Raw genomic sequence first — 14,840 nt, 5'->3', positions numbered from 1 at the left:
CTTTAACTTGCCAGTGCCTGTTAACATGCTGCTTAGAATCTATGCTTGCAGAGAGGAATTTGTCAGAGAACACACCAAATTACTCAGTAGCTGGTTTTTTCCTTCTTGAAAACCTTTGGTATGCTCAGGTTGCATTTCCTTATGGCAAAAATACATAAGAAATACTCAAAGCACCATGTTAATTGTTAACAGGTGACTGTGTTCAGCTCTTTTGCAGGTATAGCTATGAAAAAAAGCACATATCTCACTGGAGTACGTTGGCCAGGTTATGCTAGCTTGGCTTGTGTCTGTTGTGTTCCACAGACACATGATTTTCTGACATACAGTGCTCTAGAATGAATCTTGAGGCTACAGGAACAGGTTTCCTGATAGGTAGGCTCGCTGGAATAGCCAGTGCAAATAAAACTAGATGGTTGGTTTCTGGTGAAGCCATCAAAAGAAAGAGCTGGATGGACACTGGTAGAAAGGTTGCAGAGTGGTGGTCCACACTCGGCTACAGCAGCGTGATAATGCCTTCTTCAAAAAAATCCCTGTTAAACTCCTAAAGATTAAATGTGTGGAAGTTTGATGTTTTCATTTCTACTGTATTTTCAGTACCAAATAGTTCCAGTTGGTAAATGGTTATAGTATCACCGTTTATTTTTGTTCTTTTGTTTCATACAGCAGATCTGAGGGAAGGGAGGATATTAGACGTGGCAAGCGGTAGTGGTATATAGCACCTTTAAGCAGCAACACAGCTGCTGCTGGGTTGCGTCTACTTCTGAAAGTCCATGAAAGGCTGCAGCATGGTGCAGACAGCAAATAGCCCAGCTGCCTGGGAGCTGCAGTCATGGCTTAGTGGGCATAAAGGCCTTCCATCTGTCATGCAGGAGATATGACAGAGGAGGATGTGAAACTGGTCAAGTTTTAAAGCAGAAGTGATTTCCAGATGAGCAATATGACAGATGTTTCTGCTTACTGATAGATTAATGATTATCAATGCAGTTAAATCTTTTGCATTAAAAATAATCTAGATTTATATCCGTGGGTATCTCTTGGAGGTACTCCAAGCAAAAGTAGTCCATCCAGGGCAACATCATGCATTTTGGTATGAGGACCTAATGCCTGGTGAAAAACTGTGTAAGGAATATGTACAAAGCCTGTAGTACACTTCCTGCTTTTATCTTCTTCTAGAAGTAAGTTCTTAGATGACTTTTAACCTGTAGGGTGCAGTAGATAGTGTACACCTCTCTAATTTTCAGCATTCATTGTCTTCATGACCACAGTGGTCATACTATGCTGTTCTGAGTAAATGTTTTTTGTGTAGCCTTTAAAAACAGGGCACTTGTTTGCTGAGTCTGAGGCAGATCGCCTGTCCTTGATGTCTCAGTATATCACACATGGTCTCTTCATGTTTTTGGATGACTTTAACAAGTTCAGATGGCAAAGAAATTTTATAGTTTGATATTTGAGATGGGGGGGATCTCATTTCAACTCCATCACTCTAAGCAGTTTGGTGGAATCTCAGCAAGAAATTACTTGATACATTTTTGTTGGTTTTAATTCTGCTTGCTTATAAATTCCATAATCTTCAGTGTAGCTATAGTCTAAATATTAAGATCCCAGTTTACTGCCCATTCTTACAGAAACCATTCATGGTCTAATGTATTCCATTCCACACTTTTTCATCCTTTAAAATAGTTTTGTGCTGTAAATGCATTTGTGAGGAAAATGGAAAAGCCTCTTTGCTTTCAGATGGTCTAGCATATATAGTTTTTGAAAGATGTATGATTGAGAATTGCTCATCAGTAAAAGTCAAAGGTGAATTTGCATGTCCTTCTCTCTAGCATTTCTTGTGCTTTTCAGAACTCACAGTTTGTTATATTTATGTTATGCCTCTGTTCCTTCGGACACAATACTTACCTATGCAAAAAGGAACGTATTTGATCCAAGTAGACAAGCTAAAATCTGAGTAAAAGTGTGACCTGTAGAAACATACTTTTTCTAAGCTTCTGATGTTTTTTTCTCCTGTTCTTCTTTTCTTATTTTTACTATTCCTTCCTCATTTCCAGTGTTCTATTTAGGTGAGTGTGTTAATTTTTTGAGCCTTTTCTGTTTCTCCAAGAGTACTTGTTCATTGTTTCAAGAAAATCTCAGCCTTTGGGTGCTTTTCAAAGCTTTTGTCAAGTTCCATCTTATATATATTTTGCATTTCTGTGAAACCTTTCCATCTGTGTGAAATAAATCCATTCTGCAAATATATAAGGTAACATTTGTTGCAGCTTTTAGTTGCTGTATTATGTTGTTGAGCTTGTTTGGCTTAAAAAGCAGAAGTAAACAGTTCTTATAATGTCATGTGGTGGCTGGCCTTTTTCCTTGATTTTTGTGCCTCTTTGCTTACTGAAAGTTCAAGTCACTAATTTCTGGTCTGTCTTGACTTTTAGGTCCTACATTGCCTCGACAGAATTCACAGCTTCCCTCTCAAGTACAAAATGGTCCATCGCAAGAAGAATTGGAAATCCAGAGGAGGTATGGTATTATATGTGAACAGCTGTTCAATTAAAGAATGTGCTAACTCCTCACTGATGATGAGAAATAAATGTCAAGGACTTGCAATTACTTCCTTGCATTAGAGCAGCGGTTTTATGCATGCAGTTTTCAGCAGTGCAGCTTTCCTATGTAAAAACTTTGACTAGATCCCCTGTTTGTGTTCTCTACCCATCCAAACAATTCAGTTGCTGTTGGCCTGTAATGAAAGAGTTGAAGATCATATGGGAAGCCTTGGAAGATTTCACTGCTGTCCTTTTCAACCAGGCTAATTAATTTTTCAGTGCCTGTTGTGCCTTCAGTTTTTGACACATGCTTATAAAGAAGAAAGCAGCAAGCATGGAAGGAAGTTTTTAACCTTTAGAAGTAGAGAATTAAATCATCATGGAGAATGACAGTTTTTCTTCCTGAATGTGGATGCACTAGATCAAACATTGCATTGGAAAGCTTGTTTGTCTTTATACGATATTAGTTCTTTAGCAAAGAAACCTTCATTTTCTGCTTTTAGTGTATGAATTTATGTAACCTTTTACTAGTTTAATTTTTCAGCTGTAGCAATAGTGGTTGTATCTGTGCTGCCCTCAGGGAGCAGACCATGTTCCCCTGACTAGTTGGCATTCCTCCCAGCTAAGCTGTTCCCTTCAATGTGAAGCCACTGTACCCTGTCCCACACTCTGGGGGGTATCTTTCAGGCCTGTAGCATTTTTAACATACAGGGGTTTTTATCAGCTCCTTTTAATAGTTGCTATGGATTAGTCATGTGCCCAAGTCCTGGAAACAGCCTTTTTTAGTTGCCATATTCCCACTTTCGTTGCATGGCAGTGTGGGTTAGTGCTATAGGTTGAGTGTCTGGTGTATGAGATGGCAAAGACTTTTAGGATAGTGCTATGAGACTGGGTTAGTGAAAACAGCAAGTCCTTGGGCTGTCTCAAGCATACTGCCGGTGGTGCAATCCTGGATTATTTTGCCATCAAAATACTCCCAGGAGATTAGCTGTTCCCTTCCAGAAGGGATGCTGGGAGCGATTTAGGTCACATGCAGTACAGATGCGGGGAAGAGGATCCTTGAATAAATAGGAGGTGGTCCAGATTGACGGTGTAAATGCATTTCATAGATGTCAGTGGTAACTGGAAAAAATACTTTAACATGTTGGTCTAAATGGCACTGAAATGTTGCCTATTTTGATACTTTGCATTTAGTTTGTTTATGTAAAGGTGAGCAGAAACAGATAGGTAATTGGGGAATAATTCCTAGTATAGATTTGATAAACTAGCCATAGGTGTTGAACAAAGTTTTGACATGAAAATAGGTCGTACTTGTCCATCTCTTTTCTGCAGTATGTTCTTAAATCTGAGCAGGGGTCGCTTTATCTGAAAGTTGCCTTGTTTAAAAACAAACAGCAAGAAGCTCATTACAAAGCTGTCTGTTTGATGTGTTTACGTGCAAGTCTGCTGTCATGTTAAAGGTCTTTTATGTCACTTCTTTTGACAGGCTTTTAAAAAGCTTTTTTCTTTTGATATTCTTTTCTGTTTTACAGTAGTGGCTTTTTAATATTTTCATTTCCCGTCTGTTCCTGCAGAAGGCTGTATTAATTGACATTTATAATGCTGAATACTTCTGAACAGTGTTTCAGAGGAAAGTATTTTAGATAGACGTTTCTTCAGCAGAAAGTGCTGCCACATATTAAGAGCTCTGCAGGTCTCAAGTGTTTGTGTGTAAAGGACATATTATCAGATGGCATTCTTACGGCTTCACTTCCTTATTTCATCAGTGTGCTCTACTTGTGTTCATCTAATACAGTGTCCTCACTGAAGTCTGGTCCTGGTTCTGATTTGATTTTCCCCTAAAAATAGATCGACAACTGGAATGAGTGTTCACTCATGTTGCTAGCCCAGTTGTCTGTGGAAAGCCTATTGCTATTGTGTCGTTAAGCCTAAGAAGAACACATAATTTTGTTAAAACATTTCACAAATGCTTTTCTGGTCTCTTTACTATTGTAACTGTATGGTTATAATAGAGTTCAGTTAACTCGAAGCTGGAACTTCTCTTCAGTGGTAGCTGTCTTTCAGCTTTCAGACAGTAATAACAATAGTCTTACTACCATAATGTAGAGAGTAGTAAACAGTTGGGAAGAAAAGGTTTAGGTATATATTACTTTTAATGTGTTTATAAGTGACATTTCCATTCTCAGTAAAGGGTAAAGGCAGCGTGGGAAGAAGTGAATGCTGTGGGGAGCGGTAGGACTACAGGGAATGCAAGAGAAGGGAATAAATGTTACTGTGTAGGAAGGAACATGGGATTTGTGATGGATCAGTAGAAAGGCTGGCTTTGCTAAGTCTATTGCTCATGAAATGTCTATCAGGTCAGGTTTTGCTTAAGATGTGGCTTGGATAATAGTTGTCTTTGAGCGCTGGTCTCATCTCTCCCCTTGTGCCTGGATTTGGTAGTGTCTGACTGACTCCCAGGTCAAGTTCAGGAAGACATTTTCTGGAATTAGTCTAAGTCTGATAACAAAAATCTGCTCACATAAAAAGTTATGGCTGGAAAAGAAGCCCATGGGGGTCATCTAGTCCAACTCTGCCCAGAGCAGGACGGATTTCAAAGTTAAATTATGTGGCTTGTAGCTTCAGGGTTTTCCTACGCACAAATAGAAACACTTCCTCAGAAATGTTTTGCTCAAGGAATAATGGGTGAAGAATGGCATATTAAAGAGAGGTCTTCAACTGATCTGATGTTTTCCTTCACTTTTATTACTGGTGTTCAGGAATCTTGGGGAAATTGGGAACTAAAGAACTAAATTAGCTCATAGCCAACAAAAATCTATTCTTTTGGTCCAGAGATTTTTCTTTAGTTTAGAAAGGGTTTAGATATTTTGAAAGTGCTAAAGCACCAATATTACTGTGTTTATTTTGCTGCAGAGCTTGTTAGTTGAATATTTGCATTGTTTTCTGGCAGTGAGACAATGTGTAAAGCCACTAGGACCAGATGTGTGATCTTAAGCACTGAGGTTTTTATAAGGCCAAGATTACACATAGGTGCTTATTGAAATAATGTTGTCTGGTGAGCTGATAACTTTATTACTGTCTTCTAATAAACCTTAACATACGTGGAGTATGCTTTCCCTCTCAGGGAGTATTTGGAGATAACTGTGGTTTTCCTTAGCTTGCACGTATTTTAAGTGCAGTAATAACAAGCTTTAAAACACTCCAGCCCCCATTTTCAATCCTCAAAAAACGAGGGGAAATTGTGTTACATGGGTTATTTTTCATCTTGTCACAGTGGTGTTCAGGCAGTGTTTACAAATTCCACTGATCTGTTTGATAATGGGCCAACTTCAGTTGACATATACGTATTGGTTAATAACTTGAGTTACTTAATGTCAAATACCATTTTAAAATATAAGATTAGTTCATGGCATGCCTGTGTGTGCTACTCGTGCATGTAAATTTACCTTCCAGCCGTGATAAATATATTGTCAGGAATATGAGTCACTGGGTTGGTATCTAATATGACACTTGGGAATTTAATGAGTTAATAGTTATAAATAACTTCAAAATCATCACTGCTTCATAAATAAAGAGACCAAGAACACCAGAAACAGAGAAAGCCCATAGATTGTAAGGATAATGAAGGTATACAAGCCGCCTGCTGTCCTTCAGGGGCGCAATGGACCAAAACTTGACCGACTTCTGTCGTAAGTGTTCCAAAATTCGAAGTTCACAGAATGCAACAGTGGAGTATTAGTGGGGTTTGTAATCATTAAATGCTTTAAGGTTGCCTGCTTTAAGGTTTATTTCATGGATTGGGATGATACTGTTAAAGAAAACTTGGTGTGTGACAGTGCTAGAAAATAGTATTGATATGCTGTGGGTTTTGTAACATCTTTTGGAAGGTTTCTTATTTGTAGATAGTGCAAGTTCAGAGGCTGACACGAGTAGCAATTTCTTATTTACTGATAGACTTAAAGGAATGCTTTTCATATTACAGATTAAAAGTATTCTTTCTGAGATTTTGCTAATCTTAATTTTTAATTACAGTAAAAGAAATTTTCCCCCATAAATCATTTCTTACATCTGTAATTCCTGAACTCTTTTGGAAATGTGTGGAAATACTGAAAGAGAAAACCCTGCATCCCCCAGTTTAGTGGCAGCGTAACTGTCATAATTTTAAGGAAGGAAAGGTTGCCTGTCACTTTCTGTCCCTGGTAGCCTGGTTTCTACCCATTTCCCACAACCCATGACCTTTCCCTAGCACTGTTGATGTACTGTTTTCTCTGCTTTTGAAATTGTGCCATTTATCCAACCGCTCATTTTGAGGAAGTAGGCTTTCTTTAAAGGCATATGGATTGATTACATTATAACTAAACAAACAGTTCTAATCTGGGATAGGCATACAAATATGATACGGTAGTTGGCTTTTTGGTTTCGGGTATCGGAGTGGTCTGTAGAATACTGTCATATGTTTGTATTGTGTGCTGTGGGCCTAAACCAGAGACTTGGTTTGGATGGACTCAAAGGAGGATTTAGTGCCTAAACTAAGGGTTTCTAGCAGCTCAATCTTTCAAGTAGTGACTTTTAGTTAATTTTCAAGTTGAGCTTGCTGTGGTACTTTCATGGGAGACCCTGCAGCCATTTGGATCTTTCCAGCCTCTGCATTGCATACTAGGACGGGAGACAAAGGGAGACAAAAGCAGAAAGACCCATCAGTCAGTATTGTTAATCTTATCCCAAAGACTGTTTTTTCTTGCCCTCAAAGTTTCTGGAAAACAAGACTTTTGTATAATATTTCTTTTTTAGTGCCTCATTTTCTTTCCATGCGCAGTTTCTTCCAGTTCACAGAAAAGTTTTCCTTAGTGCTGTCAAGTCTAGCTCTCACAGACTTAATAACTGGCTTTATGGAGAAGTCATGGCTGCTGTCTGGTTACAGTAGTGAATAGACGTAGATGTTGGGTACCCTTGCCATGTTTAGCAGGCTGAGAAAGAGCACTCTTTCATTAAGCAGTCTTCTGACTACATTGACAAAATTGCTCTGGAATCCTACCCCTTATGCACAATTCTCAGTTCTGTAGGTTTTTTTTCTGTTTAATGCAAACCATGGTATTAGGATTAAAAACTGTTGCACTTTTTTGCATAGTTTTAGTTATTGTGGTTCCCTGTTATAAGTTCTGTCCTGACCATACTCACTCAAATATACCACTGAGAGGGAGCTGTCAGTGAAAGTAAATTTTTCTACTACTGAGATTCTTGGGGTTTTCTGAACCTTTATGTGCACAGATGACTTCCTGCAGTCTGGCCTCTGCCAGAAAAGTTCAAGTGTTCTGTTCAGTTTACATAATATATCGAAAGATCAAGGTGAGGAAAACTAGGCTTGATGAGGTTTGATCAAAGAGTATTAATAGATCCCTTTGTGTGTTAGAATCCTTAGATCTAATAACCTTTAGCTTTATAGTTACCTCTTCATGGCTTCATTGTGTGGTTGGTTACAAGTTTTTGCTTGACAGATAAAACCTAGTTCTTAATTTTCTTATTTCCAATTAATGCATTTTGAGCTTATAACATAGAGGCTTATTGCTAGACCTTAAATCCCTTTTGATCAAGGAAATGAAAGCCTGTTAGCTTGACTTTGGTAATGTGAAAAGCTTTAGAACTACTTTTGAAGAAAAGAATAATTTGCAAAAGCAGAAAGGCTGTTCCTGAGGTGTTCTTTTGGCTTCAGTAATGCAGTTGACAGATACCAAGAAGGAATTTCCTAGTTAGGGTGGAAGAGAGGAGGATCGCTGTGGAAGTGTGAGGAGCATAAGAACAGGCAGTTCTCATTGGGATTGAGAGCAGTCAAATTTTATTTGCTGTTTTGTTGACCAAAGCAAGTCCTTGCTGCTGATGCAAGTTGAGATACATGAGTACAAAGGAGAACAGGAGGAGTTGGGTGATGTTGCACAATGAGAAATAATATATATGAGAAATAATATATAACAACTGTCCTGGTTTTAGACATTTCTCAGGGAAAAAAACTGTTAACCTGTAGACCATATACTAGTTTTCAGGTTGTCTTAATACTAGTGTATGAGGAAAATCAAATTGACAGTGGAAGTGTTACATGCAGGGGTGATCTGTCAGTTGGGGGAAAGCTATTTGAACATTGGAAACAGCTGTAGTGACCTTGAGATTTGCTTAGTGTTTCAAAATCATCATAAAGTGCTCAGTTAAATGCCTTCATAATTTTGCATTAAATTAGGTGTAAACTGTTCTTTGATATATTTCATTGTAAAGACATCATTTGAAACAGTCTCACCTCCCACTACTGTTTAAAGAACTAGAGGTCCACCACTGTTGAAACTGCAGTTGTCAGTTCCAGAGCATATGCATAAACTCACTTGCCTTTGAACAGTCAAACTTTGCAGATCATCTGAGTATCTTTTTCCTGCTCATTTTATCAAGCTGACTGCCTCTTGTCTGGGTTTCTCTGAAACAATGTGCAGTATATTCAGGTAGAAGCTGTCTGGACTGTCTAGCACTTAAAAAACAAAGCTAACTTGATAAGCAGGGAGACCATATAGCAGGAATTCAGCTTAGGTTGTGCAAAGTGAAGGTCATGCAACTGAGAGAGCTAAGGAAGATGCAAAGAAGTTAAATATAGATTGCTTCTGCTGATGTTATTGGTGCATCAAGTGTACTTTTTAGTCATGAAGATTCTTGATCTCAGTGGTGGCTGCCTGTGTTTGATGGGAATTTGCAGTCTGTATTGTTATGATTTAGGTTATATTTTCTCTTTGTAAATGAATTACAAAACTTGGGGGTGGGGGGTGGTTCATTCCATGGTACATAAGCATTGAAGTGTAGGCCTTGAGATACGTATACAGTAGGTTTATGTGACCATACAGGAGAGTGAGCTCTGTGGTAAATGCTGAATTTTGGCATGATAAATAAATATTAAAGATGGAAGAGCAAGTTTCACATTGACATTCAGTTTTTATTGTTCAGATAAATTCCTGCAAATCTGAAGGGCCACCTTCTTCTTCTGAACTTGTGCAGGAGATGACCAGCAGATTAAGCTATTAAACCTAAAACTAGCAGCTAAGTTCCAAATAGCGTGCTAAAGAACTTTTTCATTTTTTCCTATAAATGGTTTTAACAGTGAATAACGCAGGTTGACTGTATCCAGTTAAACTGATGTCCATAGAGCGCATGCGGATCCTTGCTATCACAAGGTAGCTGCTCTTGTGTAGACGACAGCATGCTCAGATGGAGCTGAGGTCATCCTGCATCTGGTGCTGGCGCCTCTCGCTCAGCTACTCATTGTGTAGCCTGTTTGCAGGCAGCTGCTCTGTTTGTTGCAGTGACTCAGTGGTGGGAGGAGGACAGCCATCATGTGAGATGTATTCTAGTAAGTAGTGACTGTTGTATTAGATAATGCTATCTGTGCCCACATGCTGGGGCTTTCTGCATTTTAGAATAAAACTCCAAACATCACTGTCTTGTTTATTGCTCCATAGATTGAGGCAGGGTTAGAGGAGCTGGTGCAAGAGCATTGAACAGCCCTGAAAGCTGGTCATTGCAATGCGGATTTGTAAACTGGTGAACATATTTTAATGGTTAAATGTATTTTAATATTTATTTAATTAGTAAGCATAAGTTTAATGGCCAGATCAGCAACACAGTTTGAACAACTTCAAACTCATCAATCCAATCTCATTGGTTTGGATTGATGAGTCCAGGTTCAGTTATAGTTGATAATACAGACTTTACAACTTTGACATAGAAGCGTTATTCCTAGATTTGTTGTTGATGTTGGGTTATAAAACATAAATTAAAAACAAAAAAAAACCCAACTAATGACACACAGAATGGAAGATCCATACATTCGTTGAATAGTTTTGTATAATCACATTTGATTTCTTATACAGAATGTCTTAATGGCAACTTTCAGTATAGTTAGTGCAGAATATTACTCCAACATTTTAAGGGAGCAGTAGTCTAGCAACGTTCATGCTGCCTTTTGGGTGTCACCATTGTGTCTCTTCTGTGATGCCACATTTGATTTAGAATAGGTAATATCACAAGTAAGAAACCATTTTCAGAACCAACAAAAACCAGTGTGGGACACAGACCTGCAAATCTCCCCTCAAGTGCATCTGTTTGATGATTTTTGATTCCATGTTATTTTTCTTAGTGGCTCAAGTGATGGTTTTTGGTGTCCTCTTTCATTACACTCATTAGTGGTATTTTTTTCCCCCATCCTTGTTGTATCTTCAAGCAAGCAAAACATGGCTGCTCCTATTGATTTTTTTCTGACTGATTTGATGCCCTGCTTTGACATCAGGTTTTCAGCCAGGAAACAGTGGGCTATGAAATGAGTGTGTTCATAAATGATGACTAACAGCTGTCAAATACTATGTATTATCTGCCTGCAGCTGACCTCTTCACTCAGGGCAGCAATTACTTCAGTCAGGTCTGTTCCTCAAGATGTTTTGTTTTCTGCTGTCTTTGTCTTGGATCTTTGTTTTCTACAGTCATTTTTAAAATGAAATACTTGAAACCAGTTTCTGTTATCTTGGAATGTCTACCAGCTCAGTGCCTTTTGAATTTGGATATGATACAAAGATGCTTTTGTCTGTATTGTTCATGGAAATACCTCTGGTTTAATGTATCTGGCTTCGTGACAAGAAGCCTTTCGGGTTTGTGGTAGAATTCTGTTACTTAGGTTGATATATGGCTGTCTTGGTGCAGTTTCCTGTCATCTTTTTAGGGAAAAAATAAATAAATAAAGGCTTGATCTTGCATCCAAGAGCAAAGCGAGCTAGTGTTAGAATCCTGAGGATTTATGTGAATGTACAGAAAAGCTTCCAGTTGAGGAAACAAGGTGACCTGCCAGAGCAGACAGCTATTTGCTATCGCAAACTGTTTCAGCAATGGATTTGTTACATGTAGGATTTTGATTTTGGTGCCCTGGTGACAGCAGCTCTGGTTTTTGATACCATGAGAGTTGCTTAATGTCTAGGCATACTTTTCCCTGGTGGCAGGACACAAACTGAGACGCTTGCGGTAACTCTTCTGCTGATGACCAAGATACAGGCTTAAATGTGAGAAGTGTTCCAGAAAAGGATTGGTTCTCTCTGGCTGTTAAGTCTGCTCTGACACAGAATACTGTTTTACCAGTAAACACTGAAGTTTCTTGATCTAGTTGAGATCTCTTGTCTTCCCTTCACCCCATGTGGTAATAGCTGTATTTTGATAGAATTGATTGAGGCTTCAATTCTTTTGATTGAGTTTTTAGCAGAAGGACCAGAGGATCCCCTGTCAGTCATTCACCTCCAGGAGCAGAAGTAAAAACAAGCACCTGTTTCCCACCCACTGCCTCCAATACAGACCTAAAGATAATGGATAGTATTAACTTGGGACAGATTCCTAGTTGATGATGACACACACTAGTTGTTGTATTGTTGAATGTAGTGATATTACCTGCTAAAGGCATAATACCTTGGTCTGCCTGTGGTATCAGCTTATTTCATGTAACATCAAGAGGAAAGACAGTAGCATTTCTTATTTCCTTTTATGATCTGATTCAGAACAAACTGGGAAGGCTTTGTGTGTACCTGTGTAAATTAACTGCAGTTCTGTTTTGCAGTCAGGGTGTAGAGAAATCCTGAACACTCTCACCATCATGGAACAGAGGGTTTGGGTTTTTTTTCAGCAGGGATACAACAGTGTGTAGGTAACTCTGCTCACTGCATTTTTCTCCTTGTGTTATTTCAAGAATGTAGTAATGTTTCTGATTCTTGGCTGACCAGAGAACTGCAGGATTAAAGGTGATAGAGTTAAAAGTCACAAGTTACTGTTCTAAATATGGTTCTTTCTTCATCCTCTGACAATACCTCCTTGTACCTCCTTAACTGGGTAAGAGTGTAAGGGCAAGAGGAAAAATAATTTTAAAAGCTGTTGCAATGTCAAAGTAAGTTTATTTAAAAGCAACACTACCAATAAATAAATAAATAGATATTTTCAAGAACCTCTCCTCCCCAAACATCCCAAAGTGAAGTTTCCAAAGATGCTTTTGGCATGAAACTAATGAAAATCCAAAAAGGAACTTTCATGAATAGGGTATGTGATAAAGCTAGCAGCTGTTCTGAAATTCTGAAGTTGGCTATTTGGATCTAAACCCATATGTAACAGAACCTTGTATATGATTGTGCTGTACAGTTTTATAGCAATCTCAGCTATTCAGTGTAAATTAGCTCTTAGATCCTAGTAATTAAAATAATTAGAATCTCTTTGCCTTAGCGTCATGAGCAGTTTGTTACAAGATGGCTTTCTGGGGCATTTGTAGTACCTTGTTAGCTTTCTCAGATGTTGTCCTAGTAGCTATACCAGGCTTTGTAAGGCTGAAGGATTTTCATGTATTGCTTTCATGGTGTTCTTGAACATTGCCATGCTTTAGAACTAGCAAAGTCCTGACATTTCAGAAATGCTTTAATTGTTGTGTAGTGACTCTTCATAATCTACTAATGCTTCTGCATAATATAATTCAGATCTCTGACAAAACTTTAAAGCCACATTATCTAGTGCTAACTAAATCCGGGGGATTTAATGCAAACAAAATTGTTCTCTCTTTTCTTTAATAAGCAAAATGAGTTCTTAATCTTTTAAGCTACAACTATAACACTTGTAAACTAAGAAAGATCTCCAGCTTAACGAAATTCAGCCTTGCTCATTAAGTTGGGTTAAAGCAACTTGATTGCATTACTGCCATACTGATCTTTTGACCTGTGCCACTTGTGGTTTTTTCTATTTGAAAGGTTTATGAAAATTGTTAAAAAGACTTTTAAAAGGTAGTGGGTTGTGAGGTCTGGGTTTGGTTTGGGGGTAGTGGTGGGTTTTGTTTGATTTGCTATTCAATATATATTATATATGCGTCAGCAATATATAATGAGAATAAGCTTAAAATTATTCTCAACAATGATGTATTTCACCTTACGTTTTACTGCATGGGAATTTTATGTAAGAAATGTTTGCAAGGTATTTTGCTGCCCTCTCTTGGTAGAGCTTTTGTATCGTAAGTGAAGTGCTTGTTTTGTTCATAGCTTTTACTCGTACATTTCGATTTCTGGTTTCATTCCTTTATTTCCTGAAGAAACTGAACATGAGGATTCTTTTACCACAAAACAAAAAGTTAAATACTGAGGGGTCACTCAAGATTTATTTAATAATGAGAACTTCTTATTCAGGTCCTGTGTAGATGACAGTGGTTATTTCACTGCCTCTTATCTATATCTTAGTAGACAGCCAGTGCAGTTTGATGGCATGGGTTGCTGACTGAAATGTTTTACTTCAGCTCAAGTTTAAAGCTTTAAACCACTTAGGTACATTTTGCTATGATATATGGGCACTGTGTGTCTTCATAGCTCTGTGAAGAGGAGAAAACACCCAGGTAAGCTTCAGGAATGTATTAAAACATACTGGGATAACTAGTCAGTCCAAACCTGCATCTGCAATTATGCTGTAATTGCATAAAATGCATGCCTAAATCAAAATTTCATGTAATTACATGCTCTGTGGAGACTCACATCCCCACCTCTCCTGTATATAGTACATACATACACACATGTGCACTTACCCTTCTCCATAGTTAGAAAAGCTTTAAGTGAAACCCTTCTCAGCCAGGGCAAACACCTTGAATACTTCCCTCTGGTACTCTTCCATCCCATGGCTATTTTTGGTTCAACTACTTGTGTATGATGCAGTTTCTGTCTACTAAATGACCTCCTGTGGCTTGCTTTTTGTTTTGTTTTAGTTTTTTTCCATGTGGGCTTTTTCTCCCCTTTGACTTGCTTTTGCAAGGATTTCCATAGTTCATCTGCCTGATGTGCAGAGATACTCTCTTCTTTTCAGCTTTGCTCTTATTAGTTGCATCAAATCTTCCCTCCCAGCTCTTGTATTACAATGCCCTCATTATTCAGGATTTTCTAGACCTCCAGTTGTCTTTTCCAGAATCCAGGATTCCAGCATCTTTAGTTATTTTAAATGGAAACCATTTGGTACATTTGATCACAGTGTTGCTGCTCTTTGAACCTTTTCTGTTCTGCCTTTTTCCCTTTCTGAGGTGGGAACAGAGATGTGGGGTTCATGAAGCACATGATGGTATCTTCTATACTGCTCTGTAATCCTTTCTAATGTGTAGCATCTGGTTTATGTTTTTGAACAGAAAATGTTGATGAATGGATGTGGTCATAGAGCTGCCTGTCATAACACTAGTATCTCAGTCCTGAGTCAGCATTCGACTCAAAGTCCAACATTTTAGATACGAATTTAGCAGATTCT

General features: G+C 38.3%; 1 protein-coding gene across 8 annotated transcripts in view; it reads left to right on the top strand.

Annotated features, from left to right (window-relative positions):
• Positions 1 to 14,840, top strand: part of ENAH (ENAH actin regulator) — a 94,839-nt gene that overhangs the window by 59,164 nt on the left and 20,835 nt on the right. For 7 of the 8 annotated variants that reach the window (XM_057398826.1, XM_057398824.1, XM_057398829.1 and 4 more), the window contains exon 4: positions 2,424 to 2,508. In XM_057398826.1, coding sequence (XP_057254809.1) covers positions 2,424 to 2,508 — 85 coding nt within the window. Of the gene's footprint in view, positions 1 to 2,423; positions 2,509 to 6,079; positions 6,221 to 14,840 lie in introns of those variants that run through there. The other variant, XM_057398828.1, reaches the window with a different exon arrangement.

Source organism: Pezoporus wallicus, unplaced genomic scaffold (genome assembly GCF_028554395.1).
Source record: "Pezoporus wallicus isolate ANWC-B61680 ecotype Strahan unplaced genomic scaffold, APGP_CSIRO_Pwel_v1 contig_5231, whole genome shotgun sequence".
NCBI classification, from domain to species: Eukaryota; Metazoa; Chordata; class Aves; order Psittaciformes; family Psittacidae; genus Pezoporus; species Pezoporus wallicus.
The sequence above is the reverse complement of the archived record's forward strand: the minus strand, read 5'-3'. Positions and strand labels throughout refer to the sequence as shown.